The 27,551-nt window shown below is 35.8% G+C and overlaps 2 protein-coding genes and 1 pseudogene across 3 annotated transcripts; 2 read left to right on the plus strand and 1 right to left on the minus strand.

The window, feature by feature from the left end:
- The first annotated feature begins 5,632 nt into the window (after window positions 1-5,632).
- LOC143572357 (glutamate--cysteine ligase, chloroplastic-like) lies at window positions 5,633-11,358 on the plus strand. Its single transcript, XM_077057543.1, has 15 exons — window positions 5,633-5,949; window positions 6,565-6,715; window positions 6,787-6,894; window positions 6,979-7,071; window positions 7,152-7,235; window positions 7,317-7,385; window positions 7,491-7,561; window positions 8,135-8,203; window positions 8,290-8,383; window positions 8,459-8,548; window positions 8,616-8,696; window positions 10,156-10,248; window positions 10,338-10,418; window positions 10,493-10,562; window positions 11,246-11,358. The coding sequence occupies exons 1-15, from the start codon at window positions 5,633-5,635 to the stop codon at window positions 11,332-11,334; spliced, it is 1,560 nt and encodes a 519-aa protein (XP_076913658.1). The 3' UTR covers window positions 11,335-11,358.
- Window positions 11,359-12,915: 1,557 nt separating this feature from the next.
- On the plus strand, window positions 12,916-15,459 carry LOC143572358 (uncharacterized). The gene is made up of 7 exons (XM_077057545.1): window positions 12,916-12,961; window positions 13,828-13,976; window positions 14,061-14,118; window positions 14,387-14,463; window positions 14,555-14,645; window positions 14,713-14,802; window positions 15,395-15,459. Exons 2-7 carry the CDS (start codon window positions 13,828-13,830, stop codon window positions 15,443-15,445), a joined length of 516 nt encoding a protein of 171 aa, XP_076913660.1. The 5' UTR covers window positions 12,916-12,961; the 3' UTR covers window positions 15,446-15,459.
- A 563-nt stretch (window positions 15,460-16,022) lies between these two features.
- Window positions 16,023-22,589, minus strand: LOC143572371 (DExH-box ATP-dependent RNA helicase DExH12 pseudogene; annotated as a pseudogene). Its single transcript, XR_013142246.1, has 2 exons — window positions 19,892-22,589; window positions 16,023-19,117 (listed from the first exon to the last, which is right to left on the minus strand). The product of XR_013142246.1 is annotated as a DExH-box ATP-dependent RNA helicase DExH12 pseudogene (transcript).
- Between the last annotated feature and the right edge of the window lie 4,962 nt (window positions 22,590-27,551).

A 27,551-nucleotide genomic window follows, 5' to 3' on the forward strand; every position in this document is an offset into this window, starting at 1 on the left:
ATAGTGTCGTGAATAATCGGAGAGATCGGTTTAACGAGCAAGACCTATATTAAACGGGTCTTGTGTTAGTAGGTAGTATTGGAAGGATTTAAAATAAAATACATGACAAATAAAGTAAATAAATAAAGTTTAGGGTTTAAAATTTAAATATTTGAGAAATTAAAGAAACGAGTTTTGTAAAATAAGTTTACTCGAAACCGGGTCTCGGTATTCTATTTATTAGTTTTTTTTTTATTCAATCTATGTTAAGTAATAATGTGGGTTAAAATGCAATATTGCAAAACCTTGGTTATAAGAATACCAAAACGAGGTTTAAACGAGTGTTCGGGTTTGTCGGTTCGAGACTTGATAACTGACCAAGCTCAAAGTTAACTTCCCAAAATAACAAATGTTATGAGATAACTCAATAAAATCAAAATAGACTTAACCAAGTATGTAGTTCTATTGTGAAGAACCTTAACGTTCGTTAAGCGAGTATACGACTTTATCGGTCCGAACTTGTTATAAGAACAAGTTGGTTACCGACATGCCAAGTATGTTTAGAAATTAACTAAAATTGTTTTAAAATATAATCTTGAAGAAAAATATGAGTTTTGGTGGCTAAAAACACACTTGTGTGTCTTAAGCGAGTGAACTCGGTTTAGTTCGGTTTTTGGTTCGGTCATTGACTCGGATAAGACCGAGGATGGTTACCACATACCCAATTACCATGGAACTTGTAAAATAACTTATAAATAATAATACTCAAGTTTTACATTCAAAAAGTTAACAATAAAGCTGTTCGGTTTTTGGTTCGGTTCTCAACTCGGGATGAAACCGAGGCTAGTCACCACATACCCAATACCATTGAACTTGACAAATATGAACAATAAACTAAATATATAAACAAGGACTACAAAGTCCTCCATGTAACCTTGTCTTACTAGTCCGACATTTCAACCGGCCGAGACCGGAGAAATGAAAGATCAAAGGTAAACAAGGACTGTGTATTATATATATGTTGTAACATCAAGCTTTAAGTATCGAGAAGTTAGTTAGAATGAAAGATTAGCTTAGTTTGACCTTGAAAGTCAAACTATGAAGAACAACCTTAGAATTCAAGAATTTGAGAGAAAAATGAGCAAGCACAAATGAAGAAGATGGGTGTGTATATATAGGGTAAGTTGAATGGGTCTTTCATAAAGGGTGTTGCATGAAAATGGGTTGGTTATAGACCCAAGAAAACACAAACTACAAATGGATCCTTCAAGTCTCCATTTTGGTAGTTTTTTGTCTCTGGAGTTCGTTTTGAGCGTTTTCGGAGCATTTTAAGAACCGAAAAGGGTGTTTTTTAGATCCGAAAACTATAAAACAAATATATAACATAAAATTCATCATTTTGATAATATCGAAAGGTTCGGGATACAAAACGGGTTGGGTTTACATTAAGAATACAAGTATAAAATAACCTGAAATTGACAAATGTCACATGGAAGATATTACTTCATTGACGAAATAACGGTCTATTCTTTTCATCACCGGTTAATTTCCGATTATCACCCAGCATCGTCAACCTCTCCTCTCATGCATCAACCACCACCATCGCCTACATCAACTGCCCCTTTTTCATAAGATAAATATTTGTATTTGTTTGTTTAAAAAATTAACATGTTTGTGTTCGTTTGTGGTCATTTGTTAAAAATCTAAAAAACCTACGCATCTCAATTGAAATAGCCCAAACGCTAAAAAATATAGAGAGCATAAAAAAACTGATATATACGTATTAAATCGTAACAAAACTACGTTAAAAATAAAACAAATCATTATAAAATAAAAAATAGCAAAACGATTAAAAAACAAAAACCTAAATAAACCTCCGTAACATAGGAGGGCTCAAACTAGTATATAATTCATAAAATACACTCACATAATTATAGGGCACAAGCTGAAAATGCTCTGATGCAAATCCTAAACTGAAATCCAAACGCTGTTTACACCCGCTTTAGTCGTTGGATGAGATCCCTCTACTTTTTCTAACACTTAAAAATGTTTTTAAAAAAATTAAAAAAAAACATGATTAATAACCTAATATTTTAATGTAGCATGATTAATATCAAATAAATACATAAATAATTTTAACATACCATAACTACCTATATTAGAGGATGTGTAGTCCATTTTCTATCCAATATCCATTTCATATAGTGATACAAAAAAGTATTATATTTTCTCTTTTGTTTTCAATTTAATAAGATATTTTTATGTATTTGTCATTATCTTTTCTCTGTTTCATTCATAATCACTTTCAAAATATATTAAAAAATTATACAATATAAATAATGTATTCTCAAAGTTACAAAATCCACTTAACATTTTCTTTCTCCTATACTAGCAACCATTCATAATCATTTCTTATAATTTACAGACTCACAGACATATTAATAAAAAACATGGATTGTGATTGCTTTTATGTACAATGTCCTCTAAACTGATGACAGACATCGGGATTACCAAAGTAGTATCTCCAGCTTCAAGATCTTCACTTGCTCATGTCAAAGATGACATGAGTAATTGAAACTATAAGAACAACAGGAGATACATGTAAGCGATTGAAGTTTGTATATGGTGGGGGTATGCCTAGCACAATTGCAATAAAACGACGCTAAATCACTTGTACCATCAGCTTGAATGTTGGTCTGTCTAGCACGATTTACAGAAATGATTGTATGGAATAGGCATGCAAACGAAATAAACCAACACGAACAATTGAACAAGGGCATGCTCGTATTTGTTCATTTAACTTTAAACGAACACGAACACGAACACAAACACTTAATTGGACAAATATATGTGTTCATGTTCGTTCGTTTAAAAAATGAACATATTCGTGTTTGTTTATGTTCGTTTTTTTTAAATCTAAACAAATATTTCACGAACAAAGTGGGAGAAAGAGTTTTGGTGATCTCCCAAAATCTCATGTGACAAAAACATACCAGATTGCAACGGAGAGTCACATCCGGGTGTGTTTGCCTCAAATCTAATAAGAGATTGAAATGTAATGTTAAATGACTTATCAAATATGTGCTAATAATATACTAGATCGCTATTCAGTCTGAATATGGCAATTAATTAGAGTTAATAATAATTCCTTATTTAGTTATTTACAAGATTTCAATCTGATTTACACAATTTCAATTTGATTTTTTCTTCTTATAAATGAACCCATATTTGAATCATAAACTGTCTTTATATATAACTTATGAACATGACAATTAATTAGATTTAATAACAACAATAATAATAATAATAATAATAATAATAATAATAATAATAATAATAATAATAAGTATGAATATCGTGTTTTCATTATTAATGCTTTGTTAGATGTTGCGTGGACATGTGACTTTCCACATGTGTTCCAAAGTAACGTTGCTTTTCGATGATGACAATATGACCATTTAGTACATTCATATGATATACCTTTTTTGTTTAAAAAAAAAAACTTGATATCATACCTCTTTCGTAAAAAATATAAAAAAGCCAAATTTACATGTAAAATAAAACGATAAAATTCGGCTGGAGATATAATCATGGTTTTTGAGACAAAATTGAATACATGATTGATTTTAACTTTTCAACACGTTAGGGCCCAAGGTTGACATAAGGTCATCCCAACCTGATTCTCCAAAACATATACCAAACCAGGGATGAAAACAAGTCGAGCCGCTCACGAGCTACTTGAGATCGAATCGATAAAAGGCGTCAAGCTTTTTCGAGCTTGAGCTTCAAGTAAAGCTTGTTAGTTATCGAGTCCATGCTCGAGCCTTGTATATGAGAAGCTCGTTTAGACTCGCCGAGCTTTAACGAGCCTTGTGTAGTTTTTAGTTTGACATATTTTGGATCTCTACGTATTAATTTCACAATTCGTAGTTGAGCTCAGCCCGAGCTTTTGCTCAAATATGGTAGTTCACGAGCTCCAACCAAGCTTAGGCTCGTTTTAGGTTTTTTCTTAAAACATATAAAGATAATTAAAATTGTTAACAAATGATTAATATGTAATAAACGATCAGAGCCGAGTGGATCACTAGTTTGAAAAAAACAACCCATCTAATATAAATAGTTACATATTGCTTTAATACCCTATATAAATCAATAAACAAATGATACAACCTTAAACGCATCTAATATAAGGGTAAACTTGTCCAATAAAAAAGTCAAATACAGTTATTAAATAATAGTTACATATTGGCTCTTTCACTTTGCTTAAATTTTGTAAATTTTAAAAATAGTTACGGACTTACAGTTATAATCCTTGATCTTTCACTCATTCGTGACTCTTATTTTCACTTTTAATCAAACTTACCCCATGATTTTTAAACGCTAATAAAATTTTCATATGTTAATATTTTTTTTAAAAAAGGAAATTGAACCATAAAAACGAGCATATTTTTCTCTTTAATTTGAGTATGATATTGCTATAGTTTTTTTTTTCAGTTAAAAAAATAGCATTTTACATATAAGTGTTTGCGATCTGCTTTTGATGATTTTAAATTAAACCGTGGGCATAACCGTTGGCAACGGGTTTTTAGTCGAAAACCAAAAAACGACCAGCGAAAAGTTATTGAAAAAATCAAACGTGAAATCAAACCAACGACCGGTTTGAACGGTTTTACGGTTTTAAATCAAACAACAAACACCCATAGACTTGTTACATGAGTACCAATGTACGTGTTTTCCGCTACATTGCACAGACTCCCGTCTAAAAATTAAAAATATAGAAAAGCTTAACGAGCTTGAACTCGACTCGAACTATAAACAAGCAAAATAATTCGATAAAGTAAACGAGCCGCGCTCGTTTGCTTTTGAGAAACCTTTTCGAAACATAACATATTATTATTATTATTATTATTATTATACTCCGCCGTCGCACGAGTCCAAAATGCTGTCGTTAACCTTTAAATAAATCTCACTTATTATGTTTAGTATCAAACACCGAACACACTCTCCATCTCGCACGTCTGATTGATTACTTGTACGTGTCATCTCAATATGTTTCTGTTTTCATTTTTGTTAATTAATTAATTTGTCATCACAATTACTTGATCCACTGGATTACAATTTCGGGATCAGTAGCCGTTCCGTTCCTGTATTATTTTTTCATGTTTTCGGGGTATCCGTAATATTCGGTAAATGTTTTGTTTTACCGAACCAAGGAAGATTTCAACATGTAGGGAAGTTTGTTTATGCTTCGTTTGCTTATTTATGTTTGCGAACTGTTTGTTTGTGCTTTTATTTTATATGCTATTTTAACACATTTAACTACGTAGTTTTATAATAATTTTTTAAAATGGTTAAACATGTGTTGGACTTCAATCGATGTTCGTTTTTGTGTGGCTTATGTTTGTGAACTGTTCGTTTAGAATTCTAACAAACGAACACGAACATATTCATTTTTTTTAACGAGCGAACATGAACAAGAAACTACATTTGTTTAACTTTTCGTGTTTATGTTCGGTTAAAGTTAGATGACGAACAGGAACAGGAACATGAACATGAACATCATACATGCCTAGTGAAAGTAGTTATCTTGATTTATTGTGTCACCTGATGTGTGATGTTAAAGCACTGAGTTATGTTTTATCTGCAGAAAAAAATGGTACCAGTGTCTCAGACAAGTCCATCAAATGCCATTCATACCGAGTTTTCGCAATATAAATCCGGTTACACTTCAGTTTTTAGTGGATCACACAACACAAATGCATCGACACATAAAAGGGCCTTGGCGTTTACAAGGGACTCCTCAAAAACTACTTTAAATATGCATATAGATGTAAAGTTCAGCAGGGGCAAAAAGGTAATTGTGGCTGCAAGTCCTCCTACAGATGATGCATCAGTTTCTGCAGAGCCACTTACAAAACAAGACCTTGTTGGATACCTTGCTTCCGGCTGCAAACCTAAAGAAAACTGGAGGTTCGGTTTTTATTCGTGTTTTTGCAGTTTAAACATATTTTTAAACAGGGTTGTAAACAAACCAAACCGAACAGAATTGGCCTTGTGGATAATGGTTCACGAACACCTGACTGAATTTAATTTTTGGGCTGTGTTCGTTCATTAATGAAATGAACTTGTTTGTGAACAGTTCACGAACACAAATGTACACAAAACATGTTTTATTTAATTTGGCTAACCGAGAATTGTTAGTCTCAATGGTCAAGTTTTTGTTGGCTTTTTTTATCTTTAACAATCATATTCATATGTTAATCTACATATAAATTAATCACACAATTCTCGTATATTTTTTGTTACATAATTAGTAATTTTGCTTAAATCCATGTGATTCGAATAGAAAAGTTATTAAAAAAATATAAAAAACCTTTAATGAACAAACACTAACGAAGGTAAACGAACACCTTATCGAACGTTCATGAACACAATCAAACAAACATGGCCTCTGTACGTGTTCACTTAATTTAGTTGATTGCACGAAATTCCTTGTTCAGGTCGTTTTGTTTACAGTCCTATTTTTAAACTTACCTTATATTGTTATGCATCATTCGTTTTGATTAATCTTCATTGATATAACAGAATAGGAACTGAACATGAAAAATTCGGTTTTGGTCTTAAAACGTTGCGCCCTATGACATATGAACAAATTGCTGATCTGTTAAATGCTATTTCTGAGAGATTTGATTGGGAGAAAATCATGGAAGGTGATAACATAATTGGACTTAAACAGGTAATTTGCATATTATTTTGTACTTTTTGCTTATATTTATTATTTTTAAATATTTATGTAACTTTATTTAGGGAAAGCAAAGTATATCTTTGGAGCCTGGTGGTCAGTTTGAACTTAGTGGCGCGCCTCTTGAAACTCTGCATCAAACGTGCGCAGAAGTTAATTCACATCTTTACCAGGTTTGGTAACTGTAGTCTCTGTTAAACGTGTAACTAATATGTAATCTTTATATGAAATTTTTTGTGTTTCTAAATTATTTGTAGGTTAAAGCTGTTGCTGAAGAGATGGGAATCGGGTTTATAGGAATCGGTTTCCAGCCGAAATGGGAACGGAAAGATATACCTATAATGCCCAAGGTAAAAAGAAAAAGAAACTAAAAAATTATTATTTAATATTTAGTAAAAATGAAACATGTTAACATTATATGTTGGCTCAGGGAAGATATGAAATTATGAGGAATTACATGCCTAAAGTCGGTTCTCTTGGACTCGACATGATGTTCAGGACGTGTACCGTTCAGGTGAGCGCTTTTGATTCAGACTACATGTTTGGTCAACGGTTGATGATCGATGGTCAAAATTTGGTCTTTTATATTTGACAGGTTAATCTTGATTTTTCTTCTGAAGCTGACATGATAAGAAAATTCCGGGCTGGTCTTGCTTTACAACCCGTAAGTATATTTTGTCCCGCTTGCTTATAAATGGTTAATTCAGGTCATGCATCTTGTAACGGGTCAAACTAAAATTGAGTAAATCATTTTATTAAAATGAATCAGATTGCTACAGCATTGTTCGCTAATTCACCATTTACAGAAGGAAAACCAAATGGTCATCTCAGCATGAGGAGGTAAATATTTTATATTACTTATATCTATTTAATATTATTTGAAGATATAGTAACTAGGGATGTGTAAACGAGCCGAGCTTGACTAGGCTAGAGGTCAGCTTGTTTTGACTTGCTCGAGCTCGAGTTCGGCTCGTGGGTCGTTTTTTCAAGCTCGAGCTTGGCTTGGGCTGGTTTCGCTTATTATTTGTTAAAACTTATTGATATACATTTTTAATTATTTTTATATATTATGAAAAAAAACTTTATAACGAGCCTAAGCTCGGCTCAAGCTCGTGCAACACCTTAAACAAGCCAAAGCTCGGCTCGAACTCGGCTTTGCAGTGTGAAATTAATACATAGAAGTCCAAAAGAGGCCAATCTTAAAAACACACAAGGCTTAAGGCTCGACGAGCCTAAAGGAGCTTCGCATACAAAGCTCGAGCTCAGGCTCGATAACTAAATGAGCTTTGTTTGAGGCTCGCACTCAACAAAGCTTGGCTCGTTTCGAGCTATTTATTGATCCGATATCAAGTAGCTCGTTAGCGGCTCGGCTCGTTTGCACCCATAATAGTGACTGCTATATTCTTTTATCAGCCAAATTTGGACAGACACCGATAACAATCGTGCTGGAATGCTTCCGTTTGTTTTTGATGATTCTTTTGGGTAAGCCAAATATTTTATTTATTTTGGTTACATATCCATGAATGTTTATACTTCATATTAATACCTTGTCTGCTTGATGGTATTAGGTTTGAGCAATATGTCGAATATGCTCTTGACGTTCCGATGTATTTTGTCTACCGAAAGAAAAAGTATATTGATTGTGCAGGATTGTCCTTCAGGGTTTGACTCTATTCCTAATAGTCAACTTAGTTATGTAATTAATTTTTCTGTGAGAATAACTGTCATAATATACAGGACTTCCTAGCAAGAAAACTTGCTCCAATTCCGGGAGAATATCCAACTTTGAATGATTGGGAAAATCACCTCACAACAATATTTCCTGAGGTATATTACTCGATAACACGATAAAAGTGGATTTTTTTTAATTATAATTTGTTTCTTTCTGATTCAGGTTAGGCTTAAAAGATATTTGGAAATGAGGGGTGCGGATGGAGGGCCATGGAGAAGGTTATGTGCATTGCCCGCTTTTTGGGTAGGTTAATTTGTTTTATTTTTTTTAAATAATTCATACAGGTAGGGTTGTAAACGAGACGAGCCGAGCCCGAGCTTGACTTGAGCTTGGCTCGTTGTGACTTACTAGAGCTGGAGCTGGAGCTCGGCCGTTTTGGGATCCTTTTCCAAAGCTCGAGTTTGGCTCGCGAGTAATTTTTCAAGCTTGGGATTGGCTCGTTTATTATTTGTTAGTTAATTTTATACAGTTTTATATAATTTTAGAAAAACTTTAAATGAGCCTAAACTCAGCTCAAGCAGTGGCGGATCTTGAACGTCTAGTATGGATGGGCCGAAATTCATGAGAGCCAAAAAAATTTTGTTTTCCCCTACTCCTATGTTTTGGGTCGGCAATCCGGTTCGGGTCGGGTCAAACAATAAAAACGTACTATATTCAATCAATCAATGCAAATACCAATTCAATAATGTAAATTTAAATTTAAATTCAATCATTCAAATTACCACCGTTCTTACATAAATAATATGAATGGACCGGACTCAAATCTCAATGACGAATTGATATAATTCACCAAAACGTAAACACACAATAACTAATATTGAATAACTCTCAATATTATATAGAGGAATTAATTTCTAAAACCCCTATTTCACGTAACTCGTGTTTCTTTAGATGAATCCTAACTTGGTTGCATCTCGTGTGTGTTTCTAATGTCTAACCATAACTCGGTTTATATATATTAACCTAACTTGCTAGTCAAGACATGAAGACATTACCAAATATAATAAAACTTTAATTGCAACCTCGTAAACCCATTACATATTAATGAATCTCACGGGCCCAATAGGTCCGACCCGGTCATCTACATGTGACAGGCTTATTAAGATGGTTACATCCAACAAAATCTGGGCTTATTTTTGTACCGGGCTTTATTTTTTAACATTTCGTGGCTGGCCCGGACTCAAATAATATGGATGGGCCAAACTCAAATAACATGGATGGGCCGGACTCAAATAACATGGTTGGGCCAGACTTAATAAATATAATTTTTTTGGAATTTTTCCGGTAAAAATACACTACTAAACGAAAAAGAAGATGGGGCCGCGGCCCGGTTTGGCCCAAGAAAAGAACCGCCCCTGAGCTCAAGCCCGTGCAGTACCTTAAACGAGCCAAAGCTTGGCTTGAGCTCGCTGTTTAGTGTGAAAACATATAGAAGTCCAAAAGAGGTCAAACTTAAAAATACATAAGGCTCAACGAGCCTAAACGAGCTCTCCATCCAAGGCTCGAGCTCGGGCTTGATAACTGAAAGAAAATGAGTTATATTTGAGGCTTGGGCTTGGCTCAAGTTCGAAAAAGCTCGGCTCGTTTTGAGCATTTTATTGATCCGAGCTCGAGTAGCTCGCAAGCAGCTCGACTCGTTTGCACCCCTAATGTAGGTATTCTTTTTACCTTTTAGCTCTCATTGTGGTAGAACTAACTACAGGTGGGCATATTGTATGATGATATTTCTCTGCAAAATGTTTTGGACATGACAGCCGATTGGACTGAAGGCGAAAGACAGATGTTGAGAAATAAGGTAATATTATTATGAACATATAAAAAGTATGTTATTATCATTATACAACTTAAAGTATCATAACTTTTGTGTGGACTAATGTGTTTCAGGTTCCTGTAACGGGTCTGAAAACACCGTTTCGTGATGGATTGGTGAAACATGTGACTGAAGAAGTTTTGCAGTTCGCAAAGGTGATTATGAAACGTAGATTGATTAATACTCATGTCGGTGATTAATGCATTATTAATAAACACCTTTTATTTAGGATGGGCTGGAGAGAAGAGGATATAAAGAAACAGGGTTCTTAAATGAAGTGGCAGAGGTGGTTAGAACAGGTGAATTATGCATCTTATTTCTTGTACTTTTTTATAAAAATAATTATGAATAAATAAATATCTTAAAAACCACTATAAAAACTATTTTATCATTATTTGATCTTATAAACGTGGCAAACATGGTAGGTCGGTCGAATGCTTAAAACGGGCTGGGCCAATACAGGAACCAAATGAGTTTAGGTCAAAACTGGCTGCTTCAAAAGAGTAACAATTTGGTTTGGGTCAATACGTGTTCTGACTTTTAGTCTCTGGTTGAAATGAGTCATTTTGGAAAATGTATCAAAATAGGTTTGCCCACTATATTCTTTTAAAGTAAACAAGTTTTATAACAGTGGCCCGTTTTGACCCATTGCCTAATGTGAGTTGACCCAAGTTGACCCGTTGTCTAATATGATTCGACCCAAACGAACCCATATACCTTTTTTTTGGTCCAAACCAACCCGTTCTTTGAAAACGGGTCATGATATAAGAGATTGTTTGAGTTGTAAGTACACTTTGGGCAACTTTCAAACCAGTTGCCCCGTTACCATTTTAGCTCACCCATTTGACCCGTTCGTGGGAAATAAGTAATATTATTAGTCTTCTGTATTTATAGTGATTTGTATGAATCATTAACTTGTCAAGTGACAAGTCGACTATTGTACTAACAAACGGGCCGAATTTGCCATATCTATTACTTGCAGGTTTAACGCCGGCGGAGAAGATTCTGGATTTGTACCATGGGAAATGGGGTCAAACTGTGGACCCTGTATTTGAGGAACTACTCTACTAAGATTATGGTCAACTTATGGTCAATATTTTCAGTATGCATATTTTCTCATTCAATATTTGCAGGTCTTTTTTCACACTTTATAAACACTATTAAACTGCAGAATGTTGTTTTGTAGGAATAAGCTGTGTGCTGCATATATGAAGTGTGATTAGTGCATGGTGTGATCACCAATGCAGCAACTATATACATTAAGTGACCAGTTTAAGACTTCCGAGGTTGGCTTTACTCCAACGATCGTAGGATCATTTGTACAACCGCGGATTAACTTTAAACGATATGTATTTGTGTTCTTTTTTCTTTGAAAGCAAAACACCCGTGTGAATTTGATCTTAAATAAGGTCAGTGAAGTCTTGTGACTGATGAGCTTACAGGGTCCCACTAATATACTGCCAATAAGTGGGACCGGATGAAATGAGTTGCTTTTAAGGTTGTAACTTATAACATACCAGACTTACTATTTAGATTGTCTTTGCAACACACTGGCATTTAAACTAGTAATACGACAAAGGGGCGACAATTCCAAAGTGATGTAGCTTGTGCTGGCATTAAGGGACTCATATTGCTTCATTTGCGATACTTGAAAGAGTTATGACACATCCTTTCGGCCACACCCCTAAGTTGCACGGCTACTACCAATGATCTTGGCAAAAACGCTAGTTTCTTGTCTCTCGTGTGCCAAATCGACGTCGACACTATGCTTTGGCGATGATGGCTAGCTCTATTCAAAACAGAATGAAAACATAAGGGATTACATATATTAATTTCTACTTTATATAACCTTTTGTTTTAGTTTTGATTGTTGATCATATACTACTAGATTATGTTCCTACAAACTGGTATTCAATTTAGTATTGGAAAAGAAAGAAGTCGGTTTTGTTCGTTAAAGAAGATGCCATTTATATGTGGTACGCGAATGTGTGATCCGTCAAAAGACACCGTTTTGCGGGAAGTAGACAAGTTATATATGTTTGTATCGGATAGAGATTACCATTAAGTGTAGTTTGAAAAGGTTTGGAACTTGGAAATCGGGTTGATGGGACTATGATATAAGAAGCATAAAAAGTGACCCATAACGGTACTTTGGAATCGAACGATGGGAATATTACCGTGTCGAGTTGTGGGACCTGATCAAGAAACTCAAGTGACAATATACCTTGACCACTATAGAGAAAACAAAAAAATACTAAATAAAGTATAAATTATCTTAAAGATCAAATAAACTATCAAGTATCTTATGATAAGAATGAACCTGTCTCGTGTAATATGATCTGACCTCCATTATAATGTTTGCAACGTGTTTGAAATTGAGTTTGAAAAATGGTTATTAGTATTTTAAAAAAGCCCTTTCAAAAAGCGATTTTTAACTTATTGGATTTCTTGAAAAAACTAATAATCCAATAAACATTTACATATTTAGCTATCACCAATCACCATCGTATAATAAAAAGGCTCTTGTTTTTGCTGTTGGTGCCCACCAAGTGTTTGCAGAAATGTTTGAGAGACAAATTTGGTGGTCTAATTTCAATTAAGTCAGATTTTGATTTGAGCTTCATCACCAGGGTCCCACCTACCTAAACAAATTTGCTTGTTTTCACTTTTCCTGCAAATCACTAGCTTCTAAGAAAAGGTATGCATAATTAACTTTTTGGGTTAGTTTTATGTTGAGAATCTGCAATTTGCATATGGGAAAGGCATAATTAAACCGTAGGGGTGTGCACGGTTCGGTTCGGTTCGGTTTGGTTTGGGTCGGTTTTGAGCTAAAATCAAACCAATAACCCAAACTTTGGATTTTTGAAAACTATTGGGTTTCGGGTTTTCGGTTTGGGTTCAGTTTGCTATTTGAGCTTGAAAATCTAAGGCTGATTTTCTTTTTTCCCTGATAATGAATTTTGACCCAAATCATTCGAATTTTTGAATTTTCGAAAATCGTTCTGGTTCGGTTTGGTTTTGGTTTTGGTTTTGTTGGTTTTCCGTTCAAGCATGAAAAATTTGAGCTGAATAAAGAAATTGGCCAAAAATAATGAATTTCGTCATGAATCATTTTGGTAACTATTAACTAATTGATTATTATATATATTTTGTCTTAAGTATTTGAGCTATATATTTATTAAATCCTTACGAATTATAAAATGAAAATCTATAAATTTGGTTCGGTTCTGTTTTTTCGGTTTTTATTACATGCAAAACCGAAACGAACCGTAAGTTCGGTTTTACAAAAACACAAAACTAAACCATCGGTTTTTGCATCGGTTTGGATTATTCGAATTTTTCTGTTTCATACACCCCTACTAGTTGGCTTTGTTGTTTGTTCCTTTTAGCCTTTCTGTATTTTTCTCGGAATGGATAAAGATTTTAAGTATGAAAAGTTTCCATCTTTTGTAATGCATTAACAAATCAAATATATTTGAGGGGAATGTGAGTTTGGTATCATAAAGTTTTGAGCTTTATAAAAAATTCATGTTAATCACCAATCTCCTAATAATGGATTGATAGATGAGGTTTGTGAAGCCACTCAACTTATACCAAGACTTTCTGAAGCTGCGCGCAGTGGACCGAGGCCGGTTTCTTGGCTTGGATGTCGGTGACAAATACGTTGGTCTCGCAGTTTCAGATTTTGACAACAAAGTTGCTTCACCATTAAGGTATAATTGTATAAACTTGTTGCAAATGCACAAACATTAATAGAATATGGTTGAGATAATATTGGTTGTTTTTATATGCTGCAGTGTTCTAGTTAGGCGGAAAAACAATATCGGTCTGATGGCTCTTGATTTTGAACAACTGGTTAGTTTTACTTAACAATCTGTTTGTTTCTCTATATAAAACTAGCTTAGAGCCCGTGTAAGACACGCGGTGTAAAATATCAATACATAAAACTCTAAAGTTTTTATATACATTATATAGATGGAAAATGTTTTCTATATACTAACGATTTAAAAAGAAATCAAAAAATGTGTTTTGATAGTATAATTAATATTTTTTTAAAAAATATATCATTATCAATTAGACAATGTAGATATAGATATGTTAATTTTTATTTTTTTGTATGCAGATATCAAAACTGTCTCTGTCTGCGTTTGTTGTCGGGTACCCATACAAATACATGCAAAAGAACAGCGAAAATGCAAGCTTTTATTTCATTTTTGTAACTTCACCTTCTCGTTTATTCAGTTTGAACTTCATGATCTTATAACTTATTTCTTCATTTTTATCAGGCTACACAAGTGAAAGTGTTTGTCGACGACCTTAGTAAAACTGGGAAACTTGTAGACGTGAAGTATACTTTGTGGAACGAATGCTACACGACAAAGGTATGTGCATCTTTTTTGCGCAAAATGTTTGATTATAAGGTTCTGATGTGGTTTAAGTTGGTAACAGAATGTGGAGTTATTGTTGAAGCCATTGAATTTGCATCCGGTGGAAGCTAAAACAAGCAGTGACAAATTTGCAGCTGTAGCAATACTGCAGGTATTATTACTTTTGTTATTGTCTTTTGGGGGGGGGGTCTTGAGCTTGGCTTGTTTAACACTTTAACTTATAGAGAGCTCGAGTTCGAGTTCGGCTCGTTTTGAGCTCCATTTCTAATGCTCGAGCTCTGCTCGTGAGTAGTTTTTCTCAATCTCGACCCGGGCCATATCGTTTACTATTTATTAGTTACTTTTGATATATATATTTTTAATTATTTCTGTAAATATTTTTTAGTTATAATTTTATATATGACATAATATATCTTATTTAGTTATTTTTATCATAATTTTATACATAATAATTATTAGTAAATAAATATATATTAAATATACATTATATAAGCAATAGGCTCCTTAGCTGGATCGAGCTAGATACGTAAAGCTCGGGCTTAGGCTCGTTTATTAAACAAGCTTATTTATAGGCTCGAGCTCAAGCTCATATAAGCTCTCGGCTCAATTCGAGCCGATCTCGAATAGCTTGCGAGCGCCTTGGCTCGTTTACACCCCTAATAGTCTTTATTATCTTATTTAACACGTTAATTATTTGTAAAATTCTTGGTATAAATCAAGTCTTATTTTTTGGTGTTTCGCAGGCGTATTTGGATTTTGTGAACAGGTATGCTGTGACTGAGCAAAGCCAATGAACATCAAGACCTTAAGTTCAGGACCATAAGCTATGTGGCTTGGTTTTGAATATTTAGTTGATTTATCATTTTATATTTAATATTTCGTGTTTCGACCTAATTTGATACTTATCAGCGATATTTAATGTAATACTTGATGCTTAGTATTTCAAAAATTTTGATAATACGATTGAGAAAACCCGAGGGAAATCAATTGTACCTCAATTAATAAATTGCATAAGCAACTCATGATTTAGTTATCAGATAAAGTATTAGGAAAAAGTCTTCGAAAATACCAAATTATATTCGACTTAAGTTTCATTTACTTTTTCTATATTCTCACCGATCCACATGAGTCGGTGGCTGTATGATGAGTGTGACATGCATTACCAGGAGCCACATAAGAGCCACCTAAATAGGTTTTTACGGGGGTTGCTTTAAACGCAAAGCAGAGATCACCTGCCTTTAAACACCAAGAAATAACAAAAGCTATAGCAAAAGACTTTCAGTACACTGAAAACAAAATTGACGTGAGTGTAGCAAAAGCTTGAAAATTGAACAAGTAACATAAATACTAAAAGTCAAATGACTAAAATATTTATGGTTTAACATCAACAGTGAAGCTATACTCTTGGTCACACCCCATGTAAGAATTACACATCAAATACAAGCTCAACATTTTCTTCCCAGCTTCACTTGGAGCAGCAATATTATCAACTCTCACTCTTAACTTGCTCTGCAAGCAAACCCTCTTAATCGCAAGCAGCGCGTTACTTTCAGTATCCCCGACAACAAGCCACCATCCCTCTTCTTTACCCTTCGGGTACCTCGGCCCATCCACGGGCCCCACTTCGGTCCCATCCCGTTCAAGTGTCACCATCAAAGTAAAATCATCCGTGGCCCGAATACTTTCACCATTCACCACATCATATGACACGTCGATGTTAGGATAACGGTTGCAAAACTTTGCGATATCCATTAAATGTAGATCCGACATTTGTAACAACTCCCGTCTTTCGTTATCTTCCATTTCGACTAAATCAAAAACCGTCTTCACACTTCTCCCCGGGTTTGCTTCACACCGCTCGGCTAACTCTTTAGTGAAATGAGGCAGTTGTAATAGAACCGAGTCTCGTTCCCACATTCCTTGTGTCAGCATTTGGCTAACTTCCATTGCGAGAAGAGCTAAACTAAGCCTTCCGTTACTCGAAACAACATCAACCAGAGCTTGAACCAACCTACCAGCAGTTAAGACCACCTCTTTCTGGTCAAACCCAAGACTCCCACCTACCAACTGTCTTGAAAAATAAGCTTGTAACAGCGCGTTAGCCTTGACATATGGGTCTGTGTAGTTCGGGTTTTCAAACGAAAATCGTTGATGGTTGATTAACCTCCGGATTAAAACCTCTTCACCGGGTCGAACTGCAAGTGTCTCATACCCTTCAGTTTTGTGCTACTGATAATCGAGGAACTAAACCGTTCGATTGTCGTGTAACTGATGTAATAATATGAAGCAATCATACCAAGATTATCAGTTGAAATGCCAAAATCATCCTGGATCAAAACGCATTTGCTCGATTCCAAATCGGTTAACGTGTTCTCCACTAGTTTGGAAAAATGATCCGATAAATGCCTTTGACTTACACCTTGGAGGTTGTAGTAGTTGGGGTTTCGGGTGAGTCTACGGTACATAAACGTCCACGTCAGATAATCAATAACTTCTTGTTTGTTTGTAATCGACTGAGTAACCACCTCAGCATTCAAATTATCATGTAAGCGATGCTGCAAATGGCTTTCAACCGGAAACCCTGTAAGGAAGAACTTTATGCAGTATGCTCTACACGGGCCATCACAAAATATAACACATTTCCCATCACTATCGACAAGAGGTCGGCCCGTGCGACCCATCATTTGAAGAAGATCGGTGAATGGATAATTCGTGTCATCATAATATTGTGTTCCCATAACAACCACCAAGTATGCACGAAGAGAGACCGCCCAACAAATTGCAGCACTAACTACACACACTCGAATGCAGCCCGCTTCAAACAGTGTCTTAACAATATCTTGGTCAATGGTGGTCAAACCCTCGTGTAGATACCCGACCCTGTGTTTCAAAGTCTCCTTCAACGTGGGCTCTTGGATTCGGTCAATAAACGGGCCCACCTTGTTTTTAGATTGAACATTACTTTCAGCAATCGAGTATGTCATCAGATCAACAGCTGTCAGGCGGGTGTGTTTCCTTGTGGGAACAAACACAATGGCGGGTTCTTTATTCTTAGCGTGTTGTATGATTGCATTGTAAGTCGGTTTGCTCAATGATTGCATTAGGGTATCAAAATTAGCATGTTTGTACAATGGCAGGTTTAGAATATAAGTCTCGAGAGGAACGGGCCGAACAGATGGCGGGAAATTGAAAATACCGCGTGACGTGGCACCCATCCATTCGCCCAAATCGTTAGCGTTTGCAAGTGAAGTCGATAACACGACGATTCGTGTATTATGACATAACCTTGCAATGTACCTCATCCGAGACACAATAATCTCCAAGACATGACCATTTTGCCCTCCAACCAAATGCAAATCATCAACAACAAAAAGACTTACTTGTTGAACATGTTTTCTTTGCTTCCAACGACGCGATAATGCGTCCCACTTATCAGGAGTGCTGATTATCACCTGCCCGTTTTCAAGTAACTTCAAATCGGTTGTTGTTTCCCCGGTCAACTCACAAACGATCAACCCCAGCCCGTCTCCAAATTTCTTTTTCCACTCATTATATCTTTGTTTAGCAGACGCTTCAACGGGTGCAATATACACAACCCGCATGACATCACCAGGCCCTTTCTGATGGTTTCTTAAAACCGAAAACTCAGCACATATAGTTTTCCCCCATCCAGCTGATGCAGCAACTAACACATTGTCATCAGTGTTATACAGCACATTGAAAACTTGAGTTTGAACAGGGTTAAAGTGTTTGAACTCTTGATAAAGAGATTCATACAACGGGTTTCTCAAAGCAGTTACAGGGAGTGGCTGCAACTCTAGCAATTTGGTTGGTGGTGGGTACTTTTCAGGTAAGATTAAGTGACGAAACGATATGGGTAAAACTGATAACGACCCAATCCATCTGTCAGAAGCAACCTTAATATAGCACTGAGGTGGTAACGGTTCGTATAACGGTAGAACGAGCTTTAAACTGTGGTCTTTATCGATATACTGTTTTTTCAGCAAGAAATACTCGTGATGAAGAATGTTTTCCCCATCATTATCTTCCACAATCACCCAAAACGGTTCCACATAGCCATGAATCTTGTCATCCCACTGAAAATCTGGAGTGATTGTGAGTTCAACTGTTAACATGCTTCGGGAGATTGGTTGAATATGTGCTGCAAGGTTAAGTTTCGGGACCTGGTGAATGTATTTATGAAGCTTTCTTCCTAAACGCGGGGCACGAACGAGCTCTCCTAGCTCTTGTGATGACAGGTCATAATATCTTTCCCATGCTAAATCTTTTCTCTCCAGTTTTATTAATATATCATTTTTTAAACCATCAAATTGGCATAGTGGAGTTTGTACACCCCAGATCCTCTTATTTATCATTTTGCACAAGTTTAAAGCTTTCTCAGATAACTCGGCCCAGCCTCTGTTTAACACAATCTCAAAAAGAGCACGCATCAGACGTCCCGCACTCTGCAAAACCAAAAAAATTGTAATTAATACAATATATAATATACGACCATAAATGGTAAGTGAAAATATCATAGAAAATCCAAATGGTTATTTTGATAAAATACCAAGTTACTTTCACTTTTATCTTGTTTTAGTCACTGTGTGTTTTTTTTGTGTATTTGAATCATTTAAGAAATTGATTTTTGTCATGTCTGATTAGAGGGGATTTTATAAATGACCCATAATGATCCAAACCTTGGCTTAAAATGGTGCAGTGAAGGCGCTCGACTCACGTGTAAGAGGCGCCTAATATTACTAGATAACATTTTCTACTGTTAAACACCTAAAACTAAGAAGATAATGTAATACACGATTTAAAAATATAAAAAGATGAATAATTCACGTGTGATATTTTTTTTATTTATTATCTTTATGTCCACTACTGCACCCACACCCTAAAGCGCAGGCGCATTTCTTTATTTCTATGTTAGTCCTGCCAAACTAGGTGGGTCGGGTCACGGGTTAAAAAGGGTTTGGGTCGATTCAGCTTATGAGCAAAATGAGTTTGGATCAAAATGAGTCCTTTCTAAACTTCTGGCCAAAAAAATAAGTTTGGATCATTTTGGCTCGAGTCAAAACGGGTCCTGTCCAAAAAAAATACAAAAAGAAAAAGGTACAATGACTAAAACCTAACTGAAGTTGAAGTGCGTGGTATTATACGTTGGTATTATATGAATAAAAAAACAAGTGCAAAGAAAGTTAATGATTAAGTAGAGCATAAAGTATAAAACCGACCTGAGTTATGAAGACTATGTCAGAAGTCAAAGAATGTCCTTCAAGCTGTAGCTGAGAAATATATGCTTGAAGTAAGACATTGATCTTTGCACTCGGTTCTTCTAAGCTTTCCTTGATGGGAATAGGAGCACGATCCGCAAGCTTTACAAGTTCCATTTTTTCATCCCGTCTTACTGTCACATGTTTGAACTCCTCACTGAGTGAAAACAGTCTACAAAGATCTATTTCATTCATAGTAGGCTTCAAATTCTCGATGTAAGTGGAAATCGTTCCATGAGTTATGTAATAGTAACTTGCAATTCTACCCAAATTAGTCTCCTGAAAATAACCACTTTTTCTATCATACTTCACCAAGTTGTTTCTGTCAAGTATTGTAGCAGCCGAATGAACCAGATCAGCTCTCCTAGCCTCAAGTAATTGATCTGTCTTCAAAGCATCAGAAGATAAACCATAAAGTGTAGGATTACGCATCATGCGAATGTACAAGTAAGTGTAACTAAGCCAATTGATGGCTTCTTTTGCATTTCTAACAGCTCCCATAACAATTTCTGCATTCAGTTGATCAGCCAACTTGGAAACAAACTGACTCTCAATTGGAAGCTGTTGATTCATTAAAGAAAGATAATACAGCAGCTCACTATGTCCAGTTATAACAATCCCTTCACCACAAGTATCAAACTGCGGTCTCCCTGCCCGACCCAACATCTGCATAACATCAAGTGGACTAAGTTCAGTCCATGCTCCTTTTTCTGGAGTATAAACCTGTGTTCCTTTGATAATCACAGTATGAGCTGGCAAGTTCACACCCCATGCCAGAGTGGCAGTTGAAACCAGTACTTGAATGTGTCCACAAGCAAATAAATCTTCAACTATTTGACGGTCAGCCCGAATCATTCCCGCATTATGAATTGCAAAACCATAAGGCAAAAGATCCTTAAGATCATTGCTTTTCACAAGCTCCGTATGTTCATGAAGAATCTCGCGGCTTGCACTATCATCTTTTAAAAAGACCCCTAATTTGTCATTCACAAGAGCCGTGTCTCGAATTGCACACGCAGTCTTTACCGTTTCTTTCCTTGAATGCACAAATATAAGCACCTGATGCTTTCCCGCCACACCGATGACCTTCTCATAACATATATCATTCATCAATTGAAACCTCTGCAAAGGCTTCTTCACTGTGATTCCAATATACTGCTGAGCAAGAGGGCACGGTCTGTAACTATTGTCAAAATAAAAGACCTTTCTTTAAATCAACTCTTAGAAACAACGCCACGTCATCATAGTTCGGTAGCGTGGCAGATAACCCAACCAACCGAATATGTTCCTTTGTCGTCTCAATTTGTCTAACGGTCCTCGCAACAATAGCTTCAAGAACAGGTCCTCTGTTATCATGCAAGAGATGCACTTCGTCGATAATTATAAGCTTCACGAGTTGAGTATAAGTGCGGTCTCCTGACTTTCTAGTAACAATATCCCATTTCTCCGGAGTGGTTACAATAATCTGTGTTTCCTCAATCTGTCAACACATCAACGACTGGTCCCCGCTCAACTCCATCACTGTAACACCATACTGCTTCAAACGCTCAGACAAATTCCCAGCCACTTCAGCCACCAAAGCCTTCATCGGCGCCACATACACTATCTTATAATCACTATGATTAAACGACCCGTCTTCATTCATATGCAAACCAATCTGCTGAAGAATTGCAAGCATCGCAACATTCGTCTTCCCAGCTCCAGTCGGCGCACAAACCAAAACATTATCCGCTTTAAACAAAGCCGTCTCGTAAACCTTACTCTGAACCCGGTTCAACTCACTCATCCCCTCGAAAGCCATCTGAGCCCAACCCGGCATACTCGAAACCTTCACAACCTTTTCATCCACACCAACCGGCTTACGCTTCAACGCAGGCACATGAACCTCTTCATACCCTTTACTATGAACCCTATACGACCGTAACGGAAGCTCACACTTATCATTCGCAATCAAAATCCCACCTTTCCGAAAGAAAACCTCACTCTCGAGATCAATCACCTTCCGTTGACCGTTTGACCAACTCGTCGTCTCGTCATCAACATCTTCTTGCATTACATCAAGATCACCCCTTTCATAACCATCATAACCCTCTTCATCATCTTCAAACTAAACAGCTACACCAGCATCATCATTATCATTATCATTATCATTATTATTATTATTATTATTATTATTATCAGCATCTACATAATCGGTTATCCGCCCAGCAAGCGAAAGCATTTCATTGAACACGTGGCGTGCGACACGAAAAACGAACACGTCCTCAATAGACTTAATCTTCTTCTCATCACTCTTCAACTTATGACTCTTAAGAACAGCCAAAGCCGCATCAGCTGCAGAACACACAATATTATAAGGCTGACCACCTAAGCTCTCTTGTTGAACCAAAGCAAGCATTAACTCATATGCAGCTTCAGTCTGTTTAGACTTAGGCTGGTAATTACTATTAACACTATCTTCTTTTAATGTTAATACACTAATGGCTTCCTCAACACGACGTCGTTTACCGTTAATATTAATATTAATATTCTCACTTTCAAAAGTAAGAAGTTGTTGATGATTATTATTATTATTAGGGTTTCGTCTGAAAGCACGATCACCGAATGCTTTAGGATTGATTTTGCCGTACAATGACTCGCCTTCACCGGAACTTGACATTGTAATTGATTCAGTAAACCCTAGAAACACAAGATTATTGATTGAATTAGTGACGGTTAATGATAATAATATGAAGACGTATATATAAGGAGCTAGTTTGCTTGGTGAATACGTATGTATTTAACCGACGATGTGACTTGCTGCACACGCTTATATGCAAGGTACGATTTATTAATAAAATAATAATAATAATACATTTTACAACGTGCGTGTGTTCTTTCTTCAATTTTTTGTTTTTCTAAGCGTGTTTGGACTATATTTAAATTTAAATTTTTTTTAATCGAAGTTTTATATAATTTACTATAAAACGATTACAATAAAGTGGCAGGCAAACGGGCAACAAGCTGCGCCGCAACCCCCTTTTGAACAGCAAAGCCAATCCTGCTAAAAACGAAGCTTTGAGACCTAGAAGCTGAAGAGGTTCCGTGTACGACGCGCTGAACCCTACTCAAAAATTTCACAGCCTCTGGAGCCAGAAAACCAAATGTATCAAAGGCAAATGGTAGAAAGACATGTTGATTATCTAAACAAGCTTTCTCGTGTTTAACAACTTTGTCCGATTCAGCCTTCAACGCAGCCTGACCCACAACAAACCCACGGTCCCTGAGCCCAACAAGAGGAGACACTCCTGTAAGATCCACACAGGCGTGTTTCCCCCCTGCCCACCCGAACACAAGAATATCAGCTGGTCGTAAAGTAGACCTCCCTTCAATAGGATCCGTGAGAAAGTTAACAGGGGCCTCCTTTTTAGCAGAAATCCCTGCCCGTTTAAGAACATTACACATAACATCCCTAACCAGATCATGTCTGTATTTAAAGCCAGGCAATTCTTTGCAATGCACCGCATGGTCACCAAAAGAATCCAAACAGACCTTGGACTATCATAATGCTCGAGTGAGTTTTTACAAGACATGTTAACTTACGATATTTTGACGCTTTAGGTTTGACTTACTTAAAAATATCATTAAAGAATAAACTCACAATATTGGACAATCACAAGCTATTTGCTTGGGCAGCCAAATTACTTTTAGCAGGAATCGCTAATTTGATCGGAGACTTTCGTTTTTTTTTTTTTTTGGCAAATATCGTTTTTGGAAACAACGATTTCTCCTTTTTGCTTAAATCACCATTGACAATCAGGTCCGTCCCATAGGGGTGGGTAGAGAGGGCGACGGCCCAAGGCCCAACGATTTTTTAGGCCCATAAAAAGTTGGCGCATTATGTGTGTGTGTAAGATTAGGCTATTTCAGAAGTATTTTTAGGGAGAAAAGTGTGAGAAATCATTATAATCAATCATAAATTTTCTTTTAATTTTATCTTTAATTTATATAGAAGGGTATAGTTGTAATCTCCAAAAATTTGTGTATATGGTAACTAGAAAATGTTGTAGGAGATTTCAAATAACAATTTATTTTTATTTTTATTTTTCTTAAATATTTGCAAGAGGTTACTCAATTAAAACATGAAATTATTTACATATGTTATAGTGTTATACATGAAACCTAACATTTTAAAATAATTATAACGTATATCAAACTTATGCGATACATGAAAAATAACACAAAAGGAATTTTTAAAATTCTTATTTAGCTTTATCTCCAAAATCATTTAACACATTGTCACATTTGCATTTGATCCAACCTCATAGTGTTCTAACCCATTAGATAAAACACATATCAACAAAGAAATCTACGTTTTTATTATTTTTTTTGTTTTTATAACAAACAAACAATCATTTTTTTAATTTCAAATTTAACTATGTTTTATCATAATATATTTATAATTCAAATTCCCATAATCGATATTGTTTTATTTATAGATTATCAACAAACAAATATACATCTATTTCATTTTATTTTTAACTTTAATATTTTATCTAAATTACGCATATCAAGTAATCAAACTTATGTGGTATATGAAAAACACACACAAAAGGAATTTTTAAAATTCTTATTTATCTTTATCTCCAAAATCATTTAACACATTTGCATTTGATTCAACCTCATAGTGTTCTAACCCATTAGATAAAACACATATCAACACAAATCAACAAAGAAATCTACGTTTTTTTTCACACACACATTCGTGATACAACCTACACAATACATATATAAACCCTACACAGTACAAAATAAACTATTTTTTTCACATTAAAGCACGTATAATAAATAACATATCATATTAATAGCTTACAATTGTAAAATTTTCACGTACACATTCGTGACTTCACCTACACAATATATTAATCTGTGTAGGCAATACATGATATTCGATGCATTTGAATAAATATAATTGAAGACATTATGGTATTTGATTAAAATTATATTTGTTTAGCATTAGTTTGATTAATAGTATCAATTAAAAATTTTACATGTAACTTTCAATTAGTTAGTAATAATAACAATTAAATGATATTAATGACTTAAGTTTCACTTTAAACACTCCACAGGTTAAAAACCTAACTACTCTTATTCATTAAATTCTTGGTAAATTGATATCTTCATAATTACAAGTTTACCTTAACCAATCTAATCCATTGATTACACATAGCCATTGTTAATCAATGATTCAGATTGATTTCTCGCACTTCTCGCTATAACTTGACTTCTCGTATGATCCATCCCCAATATATATATATATATATATATATATATATATAGGGGTGGGTTAAAATTGTAACATCTCGGGAATACCCTGTTCAATTTTGGGCAAAAAGTGACAATTCTGAAACTTAAATGGGTAAAAATGAAAATTTAGGTTTTTCAGACCCATCGCGCTACACGATGGGAGGACAGAGTATATCATCGCGCTACGTGATGCTGTTCCCCATAAATCAGAAAAGGGGCGCCGCGCTACGCGATGATCCGGATTAGGAGGGCATCGCACTACGCAATGACCCATTAAGCAACCAGGCCACGTGGCCAACCACGTGTCAACACGTGGCATCATCTCACAGATTGCGGTATCGCGCTACGCAATGGCCTGAGGGAAAACCCCATCGCGCTACGCGATGCCCTGCAACACTCAAGTATAAAAGAGCAGCTACGGGTTCAGTCCATTTCATCCCATTTTCACACTCACAAACACACACTTAGTGTTGGGAAGCGTGCTAGCTTTACCGGGAAGTTCCGAGGTCCGTTTTCTTGAAGTTCGTAGCAAGTATTGAAGTGTTAACGAGTCGTATAGCAGTTAAGCGAGTTAGGAGCGAAGTTCTGCCAACTAAGCAATCATTCTGCCTTAGCAGAAGTATTCCAAGCATTCATTAAGGTAGAGTCTAAGTTTAAGTTATTATCAATCGTATTATGATAGCTTGGACTCAGTCAAGGCTATGGCCTTTAACCTTGAAAGTATTTTTCAAAAGCATTCACATACAATTTTCAATCAAACATTATTTTTATAAATATAATGTTATACAAAACTATATTTTGACGGGCATGTAGTAACTGGAAGGGGGATATTATTAGTAGACTCTTCTTGCCTAAGGTAAGTAATTCGTACAAATCCCAATCAACTACGGGACCCGTTTACTTACCTGGAGAAGTTTGCCAACGTGATAGACTCTATTAGGCCAAAGCATGCTATATCAAACGTCACATAAAATACAATCATGATTTCAAAACAATCGTAAACCTAATCAAGGTTAAAAACCAGACTTAAGGTTTGCAGTCTAAACAAAACACACCAACAAGGTGATCATTCAAACCTATTTGTTATAGGTTGACAATCATTTACAATCAAGGAGGTTTATTTGACAATCACACCGACCATACAGGTGAATACGTTAAACCTTTACAAACAGTCAAACATATTTATACTCTGTAAGATAGACAGGTTGTTTGTCTTATAGGGTCAGTCAAACATTTGCATGAGATTACGTGATCTCTAAAACATTGTAATACAAAATAGAGAATAAAAACAACTCAGACCAAATATACGTGTGTCTGGATCCAAACATAACCGTTAAGCCTATACAGTCAAAGGCTACGTGGCCGCGGGCTAATGGTCATATATAGTTTCTCAGGTATGGGCTACGTGGCTCGGAGACTTGTGTGTGTGTAGGGCAGTGTTACAAATACCAGGTATAGCAATATATCTGCTGAGCTTGTCAAGAAAACTATATTTGTATTATGATTGTTATTTAAATGCTTTTAGAGTCATAACAATTCACCAGAACATAGCTGACATATTTTATTCCCACATGCAGGTAACTAAGTTTGGTATACTATGCAAGGATTAGGGTCATTAATGTCACACCCGGCCCTGAGCGGCGGAAACAGCCGGGCGCGCTCGAGTGGGGATTGATAATTAAGCACGGGCCATTGCAAACATTCAAAGATTTTCATTGCGCAAGAAATGTTTAATACATTACATTGTTTAAAAGTTACATAAAAACATCCAAGTATAACAACTGTTGAAGATTTCCAAGCCATATCCCCTTGCGCGGCGGGAACAACCACGCGCATCGAAGGGATAGAACTAAAATCTTCCAAAAAGCTAGTTTTAGATGTTCAGCGTGAGGTGCTCTAAGTGTGACTCCATGCGCTACCTAGTTATCTCCTGAAAGACACGTAAAAACATTTGAATCAGTATAAACTGAGTGAGTTCACAAGTTTTAGTAACTTGATAAATCGTATTGCATCATAATCATTCTGAAACATAATTCTGATAGCATCATTAAAACACATGCTTGGTAAAACATAGTTCTATCAACATATTCTGATAAAATCGTTCCGCGGGTTACGCGCGAACATTTCTGGGAACTGTGCTCGTCTATGTAAGTGGCGCTGCCACTACGAGCTAAAAATAAGTAATACCGTCCCGCGGGTTACGCGCGAACGTTTCAGGAAAATGTGCTCGTCCATGCAAAGTGGCGCTGCCACTACGAGCTAAAACAATGTATTATCGTCCCGCGGTTTACGCGTGGACATTTCTGAAAAACCGTGCTCGTCTATGTAAGTGGCG

The sequence above is a fragment of the Bidens hawaiensis genome, unplaced genomic scaffold, assembly GCF_021521415.1.
Source record: "Bidens hawaiensis isolate Kalapana, Puna unplaced genomic scaffold, B.hawaiensis_p1.1 tig00025810_1, whole genome shotgun sequence".
NCBI classification, from domain to species: Eukaryota; Viridiplantae; Streptophyta; class Magnoliopsida; order Asterales; family Asteraceae; genus Bidens; species Bidens hawaiensis.

Excerpts from the sequence above, each read along its gene's own strand:
- LOC143572357 (XM_077057543.1), top strand. The coding sequence starts at position 5,633 with ATGGTACCAGTGTCTCAGACAAGTCCATCAAATGCCATTCATACCGAG. Across the intron at positions 5,950-6,564 it reads AAACCTAAAGAAAACTGGAG|AATAGGAACTGAACATGAAA; the intron begins GTTCGGTTTTTA and ends TTGATATAACAG. Across the intron at positions 8,384-8,458 it reads GTGCAGGATTGTCCTTCAGG|GACTTCCTAGCAAGAAAACT; the intron begins GTTTGACTCTAT and ends CATAATATACAG.
- LOC143572358 (XM_077057545.1), top strand. The coding sequence starts at position 13,828 with ATGAGGTTTGTGAAGCCACTCAACTTATACCAAGACTTTCTGAAGCTG. Across the intron at positions 13,977-14,060 it reads AAAGTTGCTTCACCATTAAG|TGTTCTAGTTAGGCGGAAAA; the intron begins GTATAATTGTAT and ends TATATGCTGCAG. Across the intron at positions 14,464-14,554 it reads AAGAACAGCGAAAATGCAAG|ACAAGTGAAAGTGTTTGTCG; the intron begins CTTTTATTTCAT and ends TTATCAGGCTAC.